At 33.0% G+C, this 22,545-nt stretch overlaps 1 protein-coding gene across 4 annotated transcripts in view; it reads left to right on the top strand.

The window, feature by feature from the left end:
• The window catches only part of MIPOL1 (mirror-image polydactyly 1), a 245,081-nt gene that overhangs the window by 201,380 nt on the left and 21,156 nt on the right, over nt 1–22,545 (top strand). For all 4 annotated transcript variants that reach the window (XM_012724721.1, XM_012724723.1, XM_012724722.1 and 1 more), the window contains one exon: nt 1,027–1,257. In XM_012724721.1, the coding sequence (XP_012580175.1) occupies nt 1,027–1,257 (231 nt within the window). The remainder of the gene's footprint in view (nt 1–1,026; nt 1,258–22,545) is intronic.

Genomic DNA, 22,545 nt, shown 5'->3' with positions numbered 1-22,545 from the left:
AAGAAATTTATAATTACTTAAGTTTGAACAGTTTTAAATAAAGTATCAGCCTAGGTATCCATCCAGGGCTAAAAATTCCCTGACTAGCTTTTTGCAGCTTCAAGAATTATATTACTCCATATTGTCAATCTGTATTATATATTTAGGTTGTTTTACTTCCAGTCTCTCATCGACATTTCTTTTGTATGCATATACTGAAATGATTTTATTTAATAAAAAAAGAACATCTCCTGTGTGGATTTTAAATTTCCCTTATTAAATATTTATATTTTCAAAATGTCTTTATTTAATTGAGTGAGGTGCTTGGTGCCATTTCAAAATAACCTCAGGTGGTAGGTGTAATGACATATCAAAGATTTGACCTTTAGCATTTTAGGATTCTATTTGCTGCATTTTCTTCTGCATTCGTTTAGTCTTAATTTATATGCTTTTTCTCTGTTTGACTTAATGATTGGTTATATTTGGCATAAACTTCATTAACAAAAAGAAGATATATATGAATACATATTATTTCTGTGCAGTCTGACTACATTTGAATCTCTACTGTGACAACTAGGAAATGTTTTGTATACCGCGCTGACCAGTATTTGTACAAACCTCATTAAGTACTCAGCTGAATAGACCCTGGATCTCTTAACCTGATGTCCATTCTCTTACTTTTCATTTCTTGCAGTCCACTTATTATATTCTTTTATTTACCTAGGGATACCTTATTTTCCAATTCTGTTTTTTCCTTTTAGAGAAAATTGAATGTAATATTTACACTGATGTAATTAAATTAACACCTTACATCTTTTTGTATGCTTTGATTGCATAGATATTCATTTGCTTTGGTAGCTTTCAGCCTAGAAACAGAGAAGGAAGTAATTATCAAGTTTATTGTTGTGATATAAAAATTATTTTCATGTATCTATATAAGTATGTCTGGACTGATCTTTAGGAATGGGCATTTCTAAGTAGAGATTTTTATTAGCGTGAGTACTGGTCAGTCTACATATTTATGCTTTTGTCATTTTTTTTTCTCAGTTTACACAAATCTTTGTCCCAAGAAGAAAATCTAAAGGATCAGTTTAACCATATCCTTACTACCTATGAAGAAGCTTTAAAAAATAGAGAGAACATTGTTTCCATCACTCAGCAACAAAATGAGGAACTGGCTGCCCAACTGCAGCAAGCTCTGACAGATCGAGCAAACATGGAATTAGAGCTGCGGCGTGCTGTGGAGGCCTCCCAGGCGGCCAATGACAAAGTTCAGAAGTAAGTAAAACGAGCTTGCATTATTTCAAAAGTGTAAAACAAAGCAAAGCAAAAAACACTTTCTTTTGGCAACTAGACAATATTTTGTTTTATCCATGCTGTTAGTAGTTTAGGATGAAAGGTATTTGCACCATGTGAACATTTTTAGACTGCTTATCATATCCATATTTGGGGTCCAAAAGTCATCAACTTGGAATCATGGTTACTATTTAGGATGAACCATTTTTATTTACTAACTGATCATTTTGTGGAGGACACACTATGAAAATCATTTCATAGTCGATAGGTAATGCTATCAGTAAGGGGAAGAGAGGTTCGAGTTACCAACTTTGCTCATTTAGCTACACGATAATCCTGCTTGAGTTAAGATCATCTGTGACCTTGCATGCTGAGACCTCTAGGTACACAGAACCCAGTACAGTGAAATTAATTTTCATGTATTGTTCTTCTGAAGTATTCAATACAGCTATTCACAGTGCATAATTATGTTTGTTTATTTTCAACGATCTTCGCATTTTTATTAAAATTTAAATAAAGCTGCATAATCAGTCTGTCCTTATGACAGCTAGGAAAATGTTAACAAATAACTTTTCAGACAAAGAAGTCACTTGTTAATTTATGGAAGTTGAACATTCTAGCAGAATTTTTTCTAAGGCAGCTTAATTTAATAGAGCTTGTAATTTTAGCCAATACTTTCCTTGTGCATAGTTAGCAACACTACATCATCCATGTACCTAATTGTCTTCAATTTCTAATCTATACCTTTTCTCTTAACAATTTTTTTTCTGTTTCACTACATGAAGCTGTGCTTTTAGGTTTCTTACTACTTGCTGTGTCTTATTGAAAGAATAAGTCATCTCAACCATTTCCCCATTACCCCCCAAATTATATTTTGATTAATTACCCAAGGTCAGGTAAATCTGTACTCAAACCATTTTAAAAACAGTTTAGGAATTTGGACTATTAATCTTTATTGTCCTTTAACTTGGAACTTGTCATTTATGATAAGTATCATATTTTTGTAGATTTAAAGATTAAGTTAATATTCAGCCAGAAATTATATCCAACTATTCATAATGTACACTAACAGTCTTAATATACTAGATATAGATAAATCTTTCATTTCATGGGAACTCCAAATCAGTAACTTTTGACAGTCAATATTTGCTTAAAAGTCTACAAATAACTACAAATTTCAATGTTTTCTTTGCTCATAATTCTCTAAGTTCTATACAAGACTAAAATTTCCTAAAAGTCTTTGGAAATTTAGTCAAACTTCTATTTTTTTTACATCTGGTCAATTATCATAACCACATTGCAAAAGATAAATTTATATATCTAAAAAAAATAACATCATGTCAGATAATACTTTAACCTTTTGAAAAACTTACTATATTATTCTTTTATCTTTTTCATATATAACCTCATACAGACAAATCAGAACTTTTAACAGCATGACATTCATGCAATAATTTTGTCATTGAAAAGTTAAATTGAAATAATAAATCTTTTATTTTGATTTCTAGCAATACTGATGAAGTGTTATCAAACTTTTTTGTTTTTTATTTGCCCTCAATTATGCAGTGTATACACATAATAGTTAATGTGGGCATGGACGTTAATTTATTTTATTGGGTTCAAGGATAACCTTCCAAATGAACTTACAAGAATTTGTTAGATGGTATTAGTATTTTCCCTATTATCTGAATTACTTTTACTAACAAGTATTTTTGAAAATCCTTTGTAAATTTTCAATTAAAAAGGTCCACATTTCTCTTTTCTTAAAAGAAAACTGCACAATTTTCTTAAACATCTTATCTATGGTCTCTACCGCTAATTTTTCACTACCCATTTACTCCTTTGCTATTCTGTATCCTGAGATTAACTCTTGTACTGAACTTTTCCTATTACTGTAATTTCTTAATTATTAAATTCAGTGGCCCATTTTTAACTGTATTTTTATTATAAAACATTCATTATGGCAAAAATAAATATGCTCATCTATCTTCAACTACAGCATAGTGGTTTAAAAGCATTGCTTGTGGATTAAGAATGCATAGCTATAAGAACTTAGACATTTTATTTAACTACTCTGCAAATGGAAACAACTTCTGGACAGTAGTACTGCTATCTCATAACGTTGTAAGAGTTAGATGAGATAATACATGCAGTCCTTTTAAAACAGTACATGGTGCATAGTCAGTTCCTCTCTCTCTCATCATTTCATGGCACACTCTGCTGTCTCATTCTTCAGAAGGCCTCTGCCTTTTCAAGGCTGTGTTTATAGTTGTGATCTCTTTCTTGGAGCCCGTTGCCCTTCTACCCTAGAAGAGACATACTCATCCTATGAGATTCAGTGCAGTACAGTGGATAGAGACAGCCTTTGTGGTCATGTCAGAAAGACCTGTGATTGAGTCTCTGCTTTCCTATTTATGATGTGTGAGATTTTACAAATTACTTAACCCCTGGGAACAAAAGTTCCTCAGTTTAAAATCTCCAATTGTAATACTGGCTTCATAGGCAGAGTTGAGGAATAAACTGGATACTATGTGAAATATCCAGATCAATGCCAGTTACTTTAAATAAGCTTTCTATAAATTATTTGTCCAAACATATTCATGAGACTAGCAAGACTAGTTTAATTCAGTTCTCTATAAAGTCTTCTCCAACTTCCTCAAAAATCAAATCACTACCTTCTGTGTTTTATAGTTTTCTTGTTAAAAATACTTCCATGAAGGGCCCTCCCTGGTGGCGCAGTAGGTTATAGCACAGCACTAAGAGGCTAAAGCCACTTCAACATGAGTTCAATCCCTGCCTGCTCTGGGAGGTGACAACATGGCGTGGCAGACCTCTCCTGACTCGCCCACTGCTCCCCCCAGCAGTGTACTTCCTCAATCTGCCTGCTTTGCTCCCTACTCTGTCTCTGGTGAAGCCTCTCACCACCCCTGCACCTCTGGCCTGTACCCCAGTTTTGAATGTATAAATAAATAAACTCTTTAAAAAACAAAAAACGTGAAAATTAGTAAAAAAAAAAAAATACTTCCATGGAAATAAAGCCCTCCCCACTCTCTTTGTTTCCTGTCTCAAGTAATGGACTTCAGCAATTTCAGCTGCGTCCTTGTTCCCTCACCCTTTTCTACCTTTCACTTTCAGGTTGCATCATTCCTTTATTTCCTGACTCCCTCCACCCTATCCTCTCTTTTTAATGACATTATTTTGTGCCCTTATCCTCTCATTTGGACTATTAACAACAATCAGAGACTGAATTCACCTCTGCCTCTCTCAAATATGTCTTCCTCCCTGCCTCCAAATTCATTTTCTAAAATATAAACCTTTCCTTTTAAAAATCTTCCAAGGGGCTTTCATCCCTTAAAATTCACATATAAACAACAGGCCATGACAGAGGAGGCCTATGGCTGGCCTTCTATTTCCTGACACTTCCTCCGTGACTGCTTCCAACTTATGTCTGCACATGCCTTTTCTTCTCCTTGGACAGATTCCTCGTAAAATTGTAGGAGCTGTTCAAATTTTTACTACTACAATCTAAATGTCACTTCTGCGATGAAGCCTTAACTGATTTCTTCTAATTGTTTCTTCATTTTCTTGTTCTTTGTTTTTATAGTACCTTGTCTGTGCCTTTAGTGGAGATCTTAACCACACAGTTATAATTGTTTTGTGTATCTGGTGGTTATCTACTCCCCTCTCTGAAAATTGCCCATCTTTGAGCTTTTCCCAGATGGGGACAGTGTTCTCTTTATCTTCTTGACCCCATTTCCTCCAGATAGTCACGCAAATGCTGGTATAAAGAGGGACATACTCCATGAATGCTTATAAATACATGAACTAGAGTAATTAAATTATTTGATAGAATTGCAGAATAAAATGAAAGTAGCTCAGGTGATGGATTCACAAGGAAATTCAGTGTCCTCTTATTTGCTTGAGACCCTAAAAAAAAAAATCCCAACCTGTACCCAAAGTTTACCAATTTCGAGGAAAGCCTCACCTGCATCACTCCCTGGTGTGTTGCTCCTCTCTACTCTCCTCAGAGTTGGGAGCCCCTGCTTCCTATGGGTCAGCTTTAACCCTTGTTCAAACTAACAACTTCCATCAAATTTAACTGCATCTAGAAGGCCTGAAATCTTCAGGGATAGTGGAAAGAGATTGCGTACTATTTCTAAGAATTGTAGATTTTTAAATGTATATTTTATTTTCATTCAAAGTTAAAATATATTTATACTTTAAACCTACACAACTGTTCCTGAAAAAAAAAATTATACACTATTACCTTCTATTAAGCTAGTCAATATTTATAGCTAAGTAATCATGTTCAGGGAAAATATAATGAATACCAGGCTCCATAGCCCAAAAATAACTTTGTGGTCTAGATGTTACGGAACCTAAATATTCACCATTGGAAATTCATTCTCTTGGGGGTACTATTGTTTTTGTTTTTTTCTTTAAAAATGCTAGACTTGTAGAATAAGAGCATTTTGTGATTTAGCTTTTAGATTTTATTTTTTCTAAGACTTAGTGTACTTGGTTTTGGAGAGTTTATGTGGAGCTAGAGGAAACTAACAAGCTGGTTATGAGCACAGGAACTTTAAAAGAAAAACTTTTCTTAGTAGTTTTGCCAAAGGCTGAACATAATCCTCATTTCTTAAAGAGAGAATTTTATTTATTAAACTTATTTATGAAAGTGATATACCTATCCATTATCCATAAATGATGTTTTTATCTTTATACACAATTTAAAATTTTATTGCTTCTTTATGCTATGTGTTATTCTTTCTGTCTATAGGTATGCTTCTTGTGACCTAGAGCAAAAGTTTCCTAAAGGATTTTTTAAATATATTTTACTATAATATATTTATATTAACATGCCTAAACTACACACAGTCACTTAAACTACGAGTATTTACAACCAGGTTTATAGGGCCAGAAGATCTGTAAAATACATAGATTTTACAATGAAGTAACTTTTGTCATATATCAGCTTTAGTATGGCTCATATTTACATTAATACAATTTAAATTCCTCCATAAATTATGAATATGTAATGATTAGACCAGACAAAAATATATAGGAAAAAGTGTAAACTTTATACACATTTTCATGATAAAAAATGTAGCAGCTATTTAGAACTTCCTTCCCACACTTTTCTAAAAAAAGTTCTGTAAGTGCATATTTATTACATAATTAAAATATCAAATATCCATATAAAACATTTACTTTTGAAATATACAGCATCCTGTGTCTCTTGAGTGATAGATAGTGACAGGGGAAAAAAAAAGAAATGTAAAGCTTTTCCTGCCTTTTGACCAAATACTGATTTCTATAAAGAAGTTGAGGTTACAAAGAAATTGTGAATTCTCAGCCTGGTTTCCCTGCTGATGAGTAAAAACTGTCTGTAGTTCTCTTCAAAGTGTCAAGGGAGTCGCCATAGTGTCACACAAGGGTTCTTAGCAGAGAACAAACATACTTTCCACAAACTCAGCTTCTTAATCTGTTTGCAGGTTGAATTATAAAACAGAGTAGATTACTGGGTGCTGGGAAGGGGAATAGAGCATTTCTATAGTTTCTTGATTTGAAAAAAAATGATATTCTATTTCTTAAAAAACCTGCACCTATCATAAAAGGCTTCAATAATTTTATATATTATTATTATTTTTTTTTTTAGTTTTCTTACTGACTCCATTATCTGGTCATAAACAGAGTGAAAATTAATTCTGCTAAAATATTATTAGATAGTTTACCATTGATGGTGTTAGTGAATTTTTATCATTACATTCTCTTCTTAAAATTATTCTGCTTCTTGCCAAAATTACATGTGATATTTCTCCTATAAATTCTTGATTGGACAACAAAGTACAGTGTTATTAAGTATGTCATAACACTTGTAAATATTTGTTGATTGAGTCAAAGACTAAATTTTATAAGTTTCCAACTCAGAAAAGTTTTAAATCTGTATTATTATGTGGAAAGTTGATTTTGATTTACTAGAATTGTTAATTCTAATTGATCCAGAAAAACTTTTTGGAAATTACTCTGTAGATGTTTTTATATGTGAGATCTGAAAGCTCTGCAACCCATGAATGAGGACAACAACCAAAAAAAATGCACAAAATGAAGGATGAAAAAAATAAAAATTTATAAAAATAAATAAAAGTAAAAGTTCTGTGAAATATGATGTATGTCTCAGCCAGTAAGTGAAATTGTTAATTTTCTATGCCAATAAGTTTCAAAAGATAACTGTTAAATCTAGATCTAATCAGATAGAACTAAATTATCACTTACGTATGGAACATGGACTCAGATAACTCCTCAGCAATCATTATGAGATGCACAGCATCTAACATGCTTAATTTTTATTACTGAACACATAATAGGGTTTCAAAGAATTAAACATTCTGGTTTTATAAATCATAAAATATGTTTTTAAATTACTTCAATGCATATTTAACTTGTGCAATGCAAATCTTGTTCTCTATCATACACGTGTTATTTTATTTAAAATTTTATTCCATTTTATATTTGCATATATTTAATATACACACATATTTCCATTGAGTACATAAAGTAGGTGTCATTAAAGCTACTTTTAATATATACAGAAGTACTTAATCTACCATGTTTGATGCATAATTATTCATATATCTTCATTTGGGAATTTGGGTTTACACCTTTATCTTTAAGGAACAACTCTCTTTGACAAGAAAAAGAATGTAGTTTTAATTATCTAGTTCAATCCTTTCGACCTGAGAAAGATTAATGTAGGATTATTAAAATTGTAGCACAACCTAGAATTTGAGAAATTCCAGTGAAGTGGCAAGTGAAACCCCCAGGCTCAAAAAGAAAAAGGCTTCTCTAAACCTGAGAATCTGTACTTCCCTTGATAAATTCCCTTAATAGCTAACTTTGTAGAATGAGTCAAAAAGAGCATGATAGTTAGGGAACTAAAAATAAATCACAACACAGCTCCTACACGTGATCTGCTTCATTTCAGAGCCTAACTTCAGAACTGATCTAGAGCTGGGCCATTACAGCTCAGCCTGTCTAGTCATAGCAGCACATGTTTCAGAGGAGAGGAATGGGGCCACAGAGTTAAAATGAGAGACTTCCATTGTTTCCACTTAAGACACAATAAAATGCATGAAATGATGTTTTTTTCACTAATTTCAGTGTTCCAGTAATGAAAAGTCACAGATAGGGTTCCTATCATGTAAGAAAATTATGGGATAACTTTAAAATAATTAATTTATATTTTAATTAGAACTTCATAGGATTTTTAAAAAACAACATGAGTTTTTGTATTTCAGAGATACTCAAATGTATTTTCACCCATATACATTTATACTAAATGTAGATTCTTAGAGTGATATGACCTAACAAATATCCTTTTCCTGATTTTTGTTTTTAGTGCCAGTTAACAATCTTACTGTTTCACCCTTGATAGCTATACAGCTAGGTTCTTCTGTGAAGATCAGAGAACCCATGCTTCTTACCTAAGAATAGATTTAGAATTTATAAAAATCAGATATATAGTGTTTTGAACTTCTTAGGCAAAAGAAACTTAACACTAACCACCAGTGTACTTTAGATTACTTTTGTATAGTAGTAAAGGGGAAAAGGAAGCTATTGCAAAAATTAGACTTTTAGAAGTTTTATCATTCCTACTTGAATGGTATTCAACCACATACTTGATAACTCACTCAAAACTTCCTCCTATTTTTAAAGTCATAGTATAAATAGTCTATCTATACCTACTGATAGAAAATAGCTATATTCGTATATAAATCAGAGTCTGGTTTTATTTAATAAATCTTAAATGTGCTCATTGAAAATCTAAAATGCACCTTTTTACATGTAGGTTATATTCCAGAAATATAATTGGAAAAAAATTAAATTGAACCAAGAACAAGAAGAAATAGAAATTTCCCTCATGTGCCAAGATTTCATGTTTGATTATTTCTCCTCACTAAGTTAGGGTTTTCACACATACACATTTAGCCCTTATTAAGTAAAGAATGAGAGAATTGCGGGCCTGTTTTAATGGAACTTAGAATGTTGTCTATACATAAGCCTCATCTTTGATCATTTTGCATTGTAAGAGAATCACTTTATAACAGTATTATATATACTGAAGATATGACATGCTTCTCCTTTCTTAAACATATTGTTGCATGTTTTTGAAGAACTCAACAACTTTTTCTTCAGTCCTTAACCTAAATATAAAGAAAAAAACAGTTATGCTACTGTAAATTTACTTCATCAGGTCATTCCATAAAGAGACTGGCTTAGAAGTGGAAAACAATGCTTCAGAAATTATATAGTAAAACAGTATTTTGCAACTAAACTTTTTATTTTTATAGTCTTGATATTGCTTTCAACTTAATTGCTCTCAGAACATCATCATTTCACTTTTTCCCTGACCACATGATGTAACATCATAAAAGCACATGAAAAATGTTATTTATCTTTGTTACCACTTGTCACTGACAAGCTATATAATGTTAAAAATAACATATAATCCTATTTAATATCTTTGTACATCTTCTTCCTTAAACTAATCAGTCATCTGAGTTATCTGTGTTTCAAATTAGTTCCTAAAAGTTCTCTTCTACTGACTGGAGGCCTAATCTTTCCCAGAATGATGGGAGTAGCACAGTTCAAGAACAAGAATGAATCTCTGTATAATCACACCACAATGTGAGGTGACCCTAAGACAGAGAACTGACCAGATACACATATGGGTTTTAGGAAGACTTTCTGATGCTCTTTTTAACACAGCTGTGAGAAGAATGTGGCTAAGACCCAATAGTCATTCTTGAGTAGAGCTGGCAAAGGAAACCATGAGGAGAAGAGAATTTAACACATGGGTGTAAGAGTACTGCTTCATTGATGCGATCTGAGAGGAATGCCTAATGACTGGAAGAATCAAACTTGGCAATGAAAACACAAAGCTCTTTTCATCAATTCAAACTCAGACTCTAAAGCTGCAGATGGTCACCTCCAGCCTTGTCTATTCACTGTGAGGTTTTATAAAATGGTACTTTGGTGAATACTAATAGATCAAAACAAAGATTTAATAACGTAAAGATGTGGTGTTCATTTTTAAATGAATATACAGGTCAGTGTCTCAGAAAAGGCTAAAAAAGTACCTTTTATATGTGGGTCTGAAGTCTTTTTGTTATTTTTCAACTTCAAAGATAAATGACATCGTTAACGTACAGATTGTATTTTATGGAAAACAGTTTGCCTTATTAAAAAGAATCCAAAATCAGAATTTATATTTACGCTCGTTGATTTACTTATCTGTTTGAGGATTCTCAGTGTGTAAGATTTGTTAATGTCATCCTTTAATATTTTCTTAAAACTCACTTGAAAGGATAAATGTGTTGCTATTTTCACAGATGAATTAATCTAACTAAAATTTAGGCCCAAATACTTTATTCTTGGAATAGAATTTTTTTCCTTACCTTTTTAGACTTCATAGAGACATTTTTTAGTACAAAGGGTTGCAGTGTTGAAATTATATTTTTCTACTTTGCATTTTGGTTAAGATTTTAGAAATTTATAATAGCTATTTATATATTAATAGGTAATTCATTGTATTAAGCATGTCATCTATATTTATATAACTGAATATTTTAAGTTAAAATAAAATATGGTATATTTTTCAAGAATGAATTTAATTACTAAACTTGGTTAACAATTCATAGTTTGTAAAACTCTTGAGCTAAACCCAAATTAAATTTTATTCATAAAATATGAATTAAATAATTTAATGACTTTCATATTTCTGTTATTTATAAAGTAAATGAAATGAATAAATCTGTTTCCCTCATATTTTTACCAAGCAAATAATACTAGCTTACATTAAAACACAAGAATTGAAAGTTAAAGGGTATACAAGTTAGCTTCTGAGAATAAAAGTGAACTAGCAGAATGCTTGATAGTCATACATTGAATATGTACAAGACCTTAAATTGTGTTTCTTCTTAGTTTCCTTACCTGGAAGATGAAGTTGATTTACCTACCCATCTACTTTAGAATATTGCTGTGAGAGACAAATAAGATGTAGGTACTTATGAGTACTTTGAATATTATGTTCTATACCCATAAGCAATTGACTAAAGAGTACCTTCTACTTATACTTTTTGAATAAAAGATTATAATCTTTGGAACCAGAATAGTAAAGGGGGAGGGGAAGCAGATTTTTAGACTCTGAGATACAATGTAAATAACATGTATGTAACTGTTGAAAAAAGATTCTTCATTTAGATCTTAGAAACTGCTAGTAAAAAGGATTCTGGGCATTCTTATATTACTGGTGAGATTGTAAAATGGCAAAAAACAAAAATTATGGAGAATTTGATAATATATAACAAAATTATATGTACATTTACTCAACTAAGAAGAATCACTTCTAGTAACATATCAATCTATACCTTCATGAATATGAAACATTAGAATTTGCAGTATTGTATTTTATATATTTATTTGTTTATGCATACAGGACTGGGGTACAGGCCAGAGGTACAGGGGCAGTGAGAGGATTCACCAGAGACAGAGTGTGGAGCAGAACAGGCAGATCGACAAGTACACTGCTGAGGGGAGCAGCGGGAGGGTCAGGAGAGGTCTGCCTCGCCATGTGGATCACCTCCAGGGCAGGCGAGGATCAAACTCATGCTGAAGTGGCTTTAGCTTCTTAGTGCTGTGCTTTAACCCGCTGCACCACCAGGGAATATAAAAGATTTGAAAAATTAATACAAATGGAAGCAAATGTGCATAACTGTATGTCAAATTGATAAATACTTCTAGAGAGGAAAAAACCAATTCAGGCATCTTTTGATCATCTTACTCTGACTATACATCCTTGGTAGTATGTATTCTGAGAAAAAAAGATTGCAGAAATTTCTTAGCTTTGCTCTGTTTAAGCAAATAACTGAATATATTCACATATGAGTATATTCATAGTACTTATGTTACTGACGATCAGTATCTTAAAACTTTTTGTTTATTGTTGGATTGAGCAATAAGTAAGTAAATATTAAAGGCTAAGATTTTCACTGTAAAATAAATGACACCAGCAAAACAAAACTGTAATCTTAAATTTGACTGAAAATATGAATATAAACTCAGGATTTTTTTTTTAAATGTAGTTTTGTCCACTAATATCTTAGAAGCAGTGGACACACCCAATGCACAGATTTTAGTTTCTAAATATCTCATTAGTGGGTACCTACACTCCCATGTGAGGAGCAGGGAAAATACATTGAGTCGAGAATTTTTTTGAGCTAAAATGCAAGAAATTACTCGAAGACTAATTGGGTCCTAACATAAGTACACAGAAACTATCTTGAAAAGATTCAAATTTGGGACTACTTACGCATGAAAAAAGAACTACATTTGATTACAGATTACTTAATGTGTACATGTTAGAGTCTGTTAATTAAAAATCTGTAAGCTTAAAGGATGGAGGATGGAAAGGAAAAAACCCTTTCAGATGGTAGTTAATAGATGTAGGTAAAATGATATATAATCACCAACTTGTAACCCCCAGTGCAGTTCACACAAAGACCAACCATTGGCTATATAATTTGTTAAAATAAGATACTTTGGCATTAGAATCAGTATAGTTTGGGAAAACTTATTTAGCATATACCAAAGAATTTAAAGCTTAAAACTCAGAGGAGTTTTGGACATGGGGATTTAAGCTATCAAGTGTCTTTGGACAATATTTAGAGATTTATTATTAAAATTTACTTTAGAAATTTTTCTTACTCAAATATTCTTTTGCTTATATAAATGATAGCAGATAGGCCTAAACCATTCAACCTTTTATCAAAATTCATCTTTTAAAGAAACTCACTTCAGTGTAAAGAAGTTTTGCCTGAGACTTTATCAATAGTAGACTAAATCCTGATCCTTTATTTAAATTTTTATTTTTTATTTATCATGGAGTTCTTGTGTTAATTTTGATTTTTTTAAGTATTGCTTTAAAATACTATTTTATCTTGATTGATAAGTTGGTTTTCAATACCCTTACCCTTTTTCACCTGAATTGACTTTCTGTCCCTGAATTCTCTGTACAGCTAAAAAGGACAGTGCCGGAGAGAGGAAAATACACCTTTGTTTTATCCTCATTCAAAAAATAATAATGACAACTTACTAAAATTCACTACCATGTATGATTTCTAATGAATACTGTTTTCTGTTCAGAAGTGACGGTGCTATAATTAAGAGAGCTAAGTCATTGTGGCTCTTGCCACCCTGTGGAATTTGACCAGGTTTTTAATTATGTACTGTTTGGAAAGCCTAGTATTGTCTGAATTTCTGTTTCTTACTTAAGGTCATCATCTTCACCATATTTGTCAACTGATGCTTCATCTTTCTTTCAATCATCTGGGTAAATCTGTTACCATGCTATCAATAATACGGTCCTGGTTGCATTCTAGACCCCAAATGTTGATTTCAAATTGACAGTACATGGATCAAAGATATATCTATGAATCAAAGGTAAATCTGGCAGAAAAAATTACTGTGACAATGCCAGCTTAATAAGTTGAATATTAGTTTTATTTCATAGGTCTCTGGCTTAGTCTGAAGTTTGAAGGTGCATTGATGTATTATCTCTACTAGTCTCCCAATGGATGTTGCCAGTCTTTTGAATTAAACTTGAATAAGGTTGATTTGTATTCCCTGTTAATCAAAATTTGGAATGTTGACATTAGAAAATTTCATTCAGTGCTAATTATATATGACTTTTATGAAAGTTAGGAAGGAAAGAATCCTACATTTTAAAGTTTAGTATCAGCCTAAAGCCCTATGAAAACAAAAGTGAGTAGCTTAATAAGCCATCTTAATAAGATACCTTAATAAAACTAACCAGTTATTCTAGCTTGCTGCAATTTCACTTGGCAGTATAAAAATCAGTGACTCACATCCTCCATCTGTAATTGAAACTTTTCTGGGTTTAAAATGATCAAAAAACTAAGCAATGTTATAGCAACATTCCCCAACCTTTCTTAACTCTTGAATCTCTTTAATAACAATACATATTCTCTAGGTAGCTATAAGTATCTCTCTTTTTTTTTTTCATTAGTATAAGTAAAAGAAGTTAGATTGTCATAAATTTTTGAATACATATTTAGTATTCATAATATGCAGTATCACCTTTGACTTCAGCTGTATATGAAAAGCATAATTTATTGTTTTAAACTGGCATATTAAGTTTGGTTTAGAGACTATATATAGGAAAGTAGATTAAAATTTAGTAACATGTTATGACATTAAACAACTGCCTATGAGATGATATTTGGAATTCTTAACATTTTACTTTTAAAATGAAAGAATAAAGGCTTTTCAATCTCCATTCGCGAGGCTATTTCCACAAAGCACATTAGGGTGCTTTGGCCTTTACTTCAATATATGTAAAGCTAAATTAAATACTGTCATGCCAGTATTTTCTCTCTTTAACTTTGTTTTTGAAGTAACAGCTATTAAATAGGTGGTGTGAGTAGTTTGACCAAATGAATCCTGTTTAGAGGAAAGATCTGGTGAAGAGAATCTTGAGATAAATCTACAGGTTTAGTTGTATGCCTGTCATTAATTTGTATTTTAACAAATACAATATCCCTCTGAATATTAAGTGGTGCACTGGCGGAGGGTGAGGGAGGAATTAAACAATTTACTATTGAGAGACCAAAAAATCACACTCCAAAACTTGTTGACCATTTATCAGCTAGCACTGAGTCCTGAACATGCTATGCTGATCCTCACTTATGTCCACTTTGTTCATTCTGTGCGCTCAGAAACCCCTAAGTGAATCCATTTTAAAAGATGAAACAAATCAAATAATAAGAAAAATATTTAATAATTTTGGACTTCAGTTTCAAAAATAGAACTCAAAATAGATGCTATTACCACCTTTGTCTATAAGGACTCCTATAAAGTTTCAGTTACATAATGAAAAAACTGTGCTCTAGAGAATTTCATTATGTAGTTTTACACACCATATTTACTCTTTGTCAATTTTAATACATTTTTAATTGCCTTAGAAAACATTTACTTCCTCAAAAACTTTGGGGAGTACTTTCATTATTAACCACAAAAAATACATACTAAATCAAATAAATTAACTGAATTAGTTAAATGAAGATATAAGTTTTTTAAGTAAAGGAATCATTTGCTGGAGAGAGAATGTGTTATAAGAATACTAAATAAATGTTAATGCTTTCTTTACATATTTTCAAGTAAAGAATATCTTTCAAAATAGAATATTGATAGTTTATTATAGAATAATTGAATGTATGCTTTAAAATACTAAGTAAATATTTTCCTCATCATGAGCAAAGTATACAACTCTAAGACTGGATTTGTTTGTGTTAGTGGACTTACTAAATATTAGTCTTTGCTGGTTCAGTTTATACCATTTATCTTTCCTATGCCAACACTCTGATTTTGCTCTGAAGTATTCTACAACTTGCTGTTATATGATACTAGCCCCAGAGCTAGCTTTTCCAGTTTAATGAATATACTTAGTGTATTCTGTAACTAATAAATCAATAAAGCCTTTTTGTAATGTACAAACTCCTATCTCAATGAAGCAATTATAAGCAAACTTGAGCGAACATATGAATCCAAAAAAGGTATGTTGTGATTATATTGACTCTGGAAACATTTGACTTTCATAGAATACATCATTTATTGTGTGATATAAAATGGTTGTATTATTGCTCGTAAGTTTTTGAATAATAAATCAAGTGAGTAGTAAAACAATAAAAATGTTTATCCTAGGAATACATTTAAGTAATTATTCTGAAGAGCTACATATTAGTGATATCTTCAGGCACATTGATAGATATGAATCATATTTCTTAGAGTGAAACTAGGGCCTGTTAATACATTTTTACCCTTAATAATTTAATTTTATATTGCCTATGTACATTTCTTTTATATTATGAGAGAAAAATGCTTTAGAAATGTTTACATGTTTAACAGCAATATAAACATAGTAAGTTTTACATGGTTAAGTAAATGTGTTTAGAAAGGAATGAGATGAATGCATCAAAAAATCTACTTTCACAGTCATATCGCCTTGCTCACTTTAAAAATAATTCTTCCTTAATGTAATGTCTCATTGCTCATAAAAACTTGAGCAGCTCTTAAAAAGCTTACCCACATGGTTGCCTAATTCTGTAATGAGATTGTACATCTGAGATAAAACTAGCTTCCATACAGTTTTCCTGATAGATTTTATCACGTTCAAACTATTAGATAGTATTTGGTTGTATTTATAATTAGTTAATGGTACATATCCTAATAGTTCTTATAACCTGATGATGTATAATAACCATAGCAAATATAATGATTACATTTTTTTTTTATTTTAGATCTCAAAAACAAATGTATTTCATTCTAGATAAGGTTGTTGACCAGCTATGATTAACTGGAAAATAAATATCGGAGGGACTGAGTCATGAATATGTTATGCATCATTCACTAAAGGATGATCTTTCTAATGAATGAGAAGCCATGATTGAAATATTTTCCCAAATATAATTACCATAAATAGGACCTTAAATTATTTTATTCAGTAAGCATGTTTTTTTTTTTCGTATATCCTTGTTCATTTTTGTACAATATTTGACTTCTCCCTTCAGGTATAATCACCATAATTCTCCCACCACTAAAGGATCTGTGACCAGAGTCTCTTGTGCTTTCTTTCCCTGCCCTGTTTAGCCCCCTCATCCTTCCCCTCCCCTGCTGTATTCCTCAGATTTATGGTTTCCTTGCATGTGCTTTATTTTTCCTGACCCTGTATTTAATTTCCCTGTATTTCTCCTATGAGTGAAATCATCCTGTAATTTTCATTTTCCTTCTGACTTACTTCACTGGACATAGTCCCAGCTCCATCCATATAGCTATAAATGGCACGAGTTTATCTTTTTTGATTACTGAGTAATGTTCCATCATGTGGATATTCTTGATCCGTTCATCTATTTTGGGGCATTTATGTTATTTCCATATCTTAGCTATTGTAGGTAGTGCTGCAGTAAACATAGGAGTGCAGGTTTCCTTTCAAAATCACTGCTGTTACATGAGGAACCTCAACACAACTTTCATAGTGATTGGACCACTTTACAGTCCCACCAGCAAAGTAAGAGGGCTCCTTTTTCTTCACATTCTTAACATTCTTACCAGCATTTGTTGTTTCTAGCTGTTTTTTTTTTAATATATATATATATTTTTTTAAAGATTTATTTATTTATTTATTTATACAGAGCTGGGGTACAGGCCAGAGATGCGGAGGGTGAGAGGATTCACCAGAGACAGAGTGGGGAGCAGGACAGGCAAATCAACAGAGTACACTGCTGAGGGGAGCAGCGGGCACGTCAGGAGAGGTCTGCCACGCCATGTGGATCTCCTCCGGGGCAGGCGGGAATCGAACTCATGTGGAAGTGGCTTAAGCTTCTTAGTGCTGTGCTTTAACCCACTGCGCCACCAGGGAGGGCCCAATATATATATTTTTAATATCATCAGTGTGAGGTGGTATCTCATTGTGGTTTGATTGGCATTTCCCGGAATATAAGTGATGTTGAGCATTTTGTCATATATTTGTAAGCCATTTGCATTTATTCTTAGGACAGTGTCTTTTCAGTTCTTTCACCCATTTTTTGACTAGGTTGTTTCTGTTGAGTTGTGTAAGCTCTTTATTGATCTTTTCAAAAGAATGAAACTAGATTACTGCTTCACACCATACACAAATAAATAATTAAAATGGATAAAAGACTTCACGGTAAGACTTAAAACCATAAAATATATAGAAGAAAAACCATCCGTGGCAAGCATCTTAGAAACATCTCTGAGGACTCATTCCCAGAAGCAAAGAAAATGAAAAAAGATAAACAGCTGGGGCTACATCAAGTGAAAAAGTCTGTTCAAAAAAAGTTTCTGTACAACCAAAATAAAGAGACACCCTACTGAACAGGAGAAAATATTTGCACACCATATAACAGACAAGAGACTGATATCAAAGAGCTATAAGTGTTTCTTCTACAAATATTTCTAAAAGGTAAAAGATTCATGCAGTCTGAAGGAAGACCAGCATATCCAACAAATAATTTTGCGCTGTGTATCAGGCACTGTCAGGTGCTGGTGAACAAGATCAAATTGTACCTTGACTTCATGAAGCAAACCTACTTTCAGGAGAGCTAAAGATTGAATATTTATGCAAATAAATATGTAATTAAAAATTGTACTTAATGTGATGAGAAAAAAAAATCCTATGAGAGAATAAAAAGGAGCTCTAATTTAGATTTGTGTTAGGGGAAGAGGATTTTTCCTAAACAGGACCCAGAAGCATGTATTGAAAATAGCAGGGGCCAGACAGCAGCTTGGTACAACAGCAACAGAAAAAAGAGGTTGGACTTACACTAGAACTTAGAGTCAGACCTTGAAGAACCATTTAACATTTATCAACTTTTTTTTGGTAAGTTTCCAGTTCTTAACTTTATCTAATAAACTGTGGAAGTCATTTGGGAATTTTTAATCAGGGGAAGATGTTCTGATTTGTATTTTTTGAAAAGTTAACCCTGATCCTGTGTGGAAGACACACTAGATTGGAACAAGAATAGAAGCAGAAATATTCATTGGCAAGTAAAAGTACTAGTGAGAAATTGTCATGACTTGGAGCAGGGGACTGTCATTGAAGGTGGACATAATTAAGTAGTAAGACTTTTATCTCTGTGTCATATAGGTGGTAGACTTCTTGGGTGGAATGCAGGATGTCAGAGAGAACTGCCAGTTTTGTGTCTTGAGCAGTATTATAGATGGAAATACTATGTATTGAGTTGGAACAATAGAGGAAGAACAGAGTTAAAATGGAAGGACATTTTTAACAAGCTTAATTTGAGTAATATACAAGACATCCAAGTAGATGTCTGTCTTGACATCTTAATTTCTCAGAGTTATAGTAAATAATTATCCAACATTATTAATGATCCATTTATGAAAATATTTGGAATTTACATTACTTATATTTATTGTAAAAAATTCAGTTTCCGGCCCTCCCTGGTGGCTAGCGGGTTAAAGCACAGCACTGAGAATCTAAAGCCGCTTCTGCATGAGTTCGATTTCCGCCTGCCCCGGAGGTACTACATGGTGTGGCAGACCTCTCCTGACCGCCCGCTGCTCCCCTCAGCAGTGTACTTCCTCAATCTGCCTGTTCTGTTCCCCACTCTGTCTCTGGTGAAGCCTCTCACTGCTCCTGAGCCTCTGGCCTGTACCCCAGTTGTGTATGCACAAATAATAAATCTTTAAAAAAATTTTAAAAAAAAATTCAGTTTCCTTGCTTGGTAACATGACTGTTAGGCTACATAGGATGCTAGGTAACAGCCTGCCACGAGTTTGATGTCAATAACAGCAGGATGACCTAAGGACACTATTTAGTGTATACATTTTTCCCTTCCTGTAGAACAGATCATTTTCCTCCAAAAATTTTCATTCATCCTTCTTATCAAGAATCATTTTAGTGTATATCTGTCATTTATACATATTTCAGTTTTTGAGCCAGAATTCTTCATTGCTACTTGTATACCTGGAAATTACAAACTTATATTCTATATAATAGTATATGTTGATCAGATAAGTATCTAATCTGAAATTATAATTTCATATAATTTTGTATTTCTTTTTAACTAAAATGCCTTTCTTTGAGGTTTTAGTTTAGTAATCTTTTTTATTTTTTTTATTTTTTATTAAAAAGTTTATTTTTACATCATTTTGCACATTTTTTTTTCATCTCAATTGTAATCCCCACGGGTTTCCCATCACCAAATCACCCCTGTGCCACCACCATAGTCCCGTGCATTTCCCTCCCTTCCCCCCTCCCCCGTTTTTGATCCCATTCCCCACTCCACCCCCACAGAATGTCTCTGGTCTATGGTTGTTCATTAGTTTAGTAATCTAAATGACAATTTACCCCAAAACTTAATGGCTTCAAATGACAATTATTAATGAAAAATGTCAATATAACTTATCTGGGCCCTTTATAACTCTAGGCTTCTCACAGGCTGCAAATATCTCTAGGCCTGAAAGGGAAGGGTCTACTTTCTAAGTGATTCATTTGGTGGACTCAATTCTCACTAGCCTCTAGACTTAAGACTTCAGTTCCTCCCACATTCAAGGCCTCCACGCCTTCTTTTATTCTTTCTTGTTTGGACCTTTCATATAGTATTTCACAATATCTCAGGTGCTTCAGAATGGAATGAACAAGCTTGAGGGAAGAAGAGAGAAAGAAGAAGCTAACAGAATGAAAGTCACAGCCTGTAGTTAACTAATTACAGCAGCGACACATATCTCTTTTGCCATATTCTATTTATTAGAAGGAAGTATACACCACTGAGAAGGGGATTTACACAATAGTGGCAGTACCAGAGAACAGGACTCTTTGGGCACTATGTCAGAATCTGCCTCCCAGACATTTTACAAAACTTAAATTACTTTTGTTGGCCCTAAGGTAGCTGAAATTGGGAGATCCGTGAGATATTCAGTTCATCATATTACTTCATGAGCAGCAACAGTTCTCGGAATATGCACAACCACAATCTTAGGATTCCATCTCAGTTCTCTGAAAATCTACAAGATCCTGTCTAAAGAAACTGAATGTCATTATTGGGTCAAAACTTCTGAAGAAAATAAAGCCTGAGCCAAAATGATGTAGCAGGAATCATGCATATTCAGAAACTAATAGGTTATGAACAGAGAAATTAGCAGGCTTTGTCTGTGACGCTTTCCATTCTGGCCAGCTTCCAATTTAGAAATTTTAATTTTAAGATTCAAGGTGCTGCTAACACAGAATCAAAGATATGATTTAAGCCAATCCTAATGGTAAAAGTGAGAAAAATAATGGTTGGGGAGGAAGAGAGTGTTCCTTGGTGGTAAATGTAGTCAATACTACTTGAATGTATGCCAAAGAATAAAAATTTTACTGGTAATTCAAATATGTTTTTATTAATATTGATAGACATATCAGTAAATGGAAGTTCAAAATGGATCTATCATACAACCCAGTAATTCCACTTTTAGGTATCTACCTAAAGAATACCAGAACACTAATTTGAAAGTAAACCTGCACTGCCATGTTTATTGCAACAGTTCTTATAATAGCCAAGCAATGGAAACGACCTAAGTACGCCAAATCAGAGTAGATTAAGAAATTATGACATCTATATACACTGAGATATCAGTCAACTATCAAAACAATAAACTCATGCCATTTGCAGCAACATGGCTGGAGATGGAATGTATTATGCTACTTAAATAAGTCCAAAGGAAAAGATAAATATTGGATGGTGTCACTTATCTGTGGAATATAGAGAAACCAAACAAAGGGTCAGGTAAAGACAAATTTAAAAATCAACCCTGGAAAGTTGACTACAGCTGAGGCATTCAGGCTGGAGTGAGGAGAAAGAGAGGAAAGAGCAAAGTTGAGTGGAGTATAGAGGGAACTACACCTGAAGTGGGTGATTCTATACTTCTAAAATACCAGTTATATTAACCAATGTTAACTAATTTAAATTTTTTTTTGATATTTTGGTAAAATAGGACTGAAAAGCTTTAATGAAAAGATGAAAGTTGAATGAGCTCTTCCTTGCTTTTTGGTTAATACCTTTATAAGGTACTTAGATAATTTTTCAGACTTATTTATTCTGTGCTCCAATTCAAAGTTTATTTTAACCAAGCATGTATTGTGCATCAGGCTTCTACGCAGACATTAGGAATCACTGGTAAATAGAATTAAAGACAGGAGCACCTGCCACCACTGAATTTATAATCTAGTATTAACAATACCTACTACAAATCTAAAGTATGGAATCATGGAGGTACATAGGAAGAATACCTATCACAGACTTGGGTCTGTGTGACCCAAGTTGTGAAAACCATGTATGTTCCAAAACTCTGTGGTTTATATTGTTAGGAGTCATGATTATCAGTTAGCATGTGTCTTAGAAAAAAATGTCTAAAACTGAAGAAATATGCTGTAGTATGAGTACAGTATTCATCGACAAAATAAATAGCAAGACATGGCCCTCCCTGGTGGCGCAGTGGGTTAAAGCACAGCACTGAGAATTTAAAGCCGCTTCCGCATGAGTTTGATTCCTGCCTGCCCCGGAGGTGACCACATGGCGTGGCAGACCTCTCCTGACCGCCCGCTGCTCCCCTCAGCAGTGTACTTCCTCAATCTGCCTGTTCTGTTCCCCACTCTGTCTCTGGTGAAGCCTC

This window comes from Condylura cristata, unplaced genomic scaffold, assembly GCF_000260355.1.
Source record: "Condylura cristata isolate star-nosed mole 26May11 unplaced genomic scaffold, ConCri1.0 scaffold00013, whole genome shotgun sequence".
In the NCBI taxonomy this organism is placed as follows: domain Eukaryota; kingdom Metazoa; phylum Chordata; class Mammalia; order Eulipotyphla; family Talpidae; genus Condylura; species Condylura cristata.
This window is presented reverse-complemented; position numbering and strand designations above follow the sequence as displayed.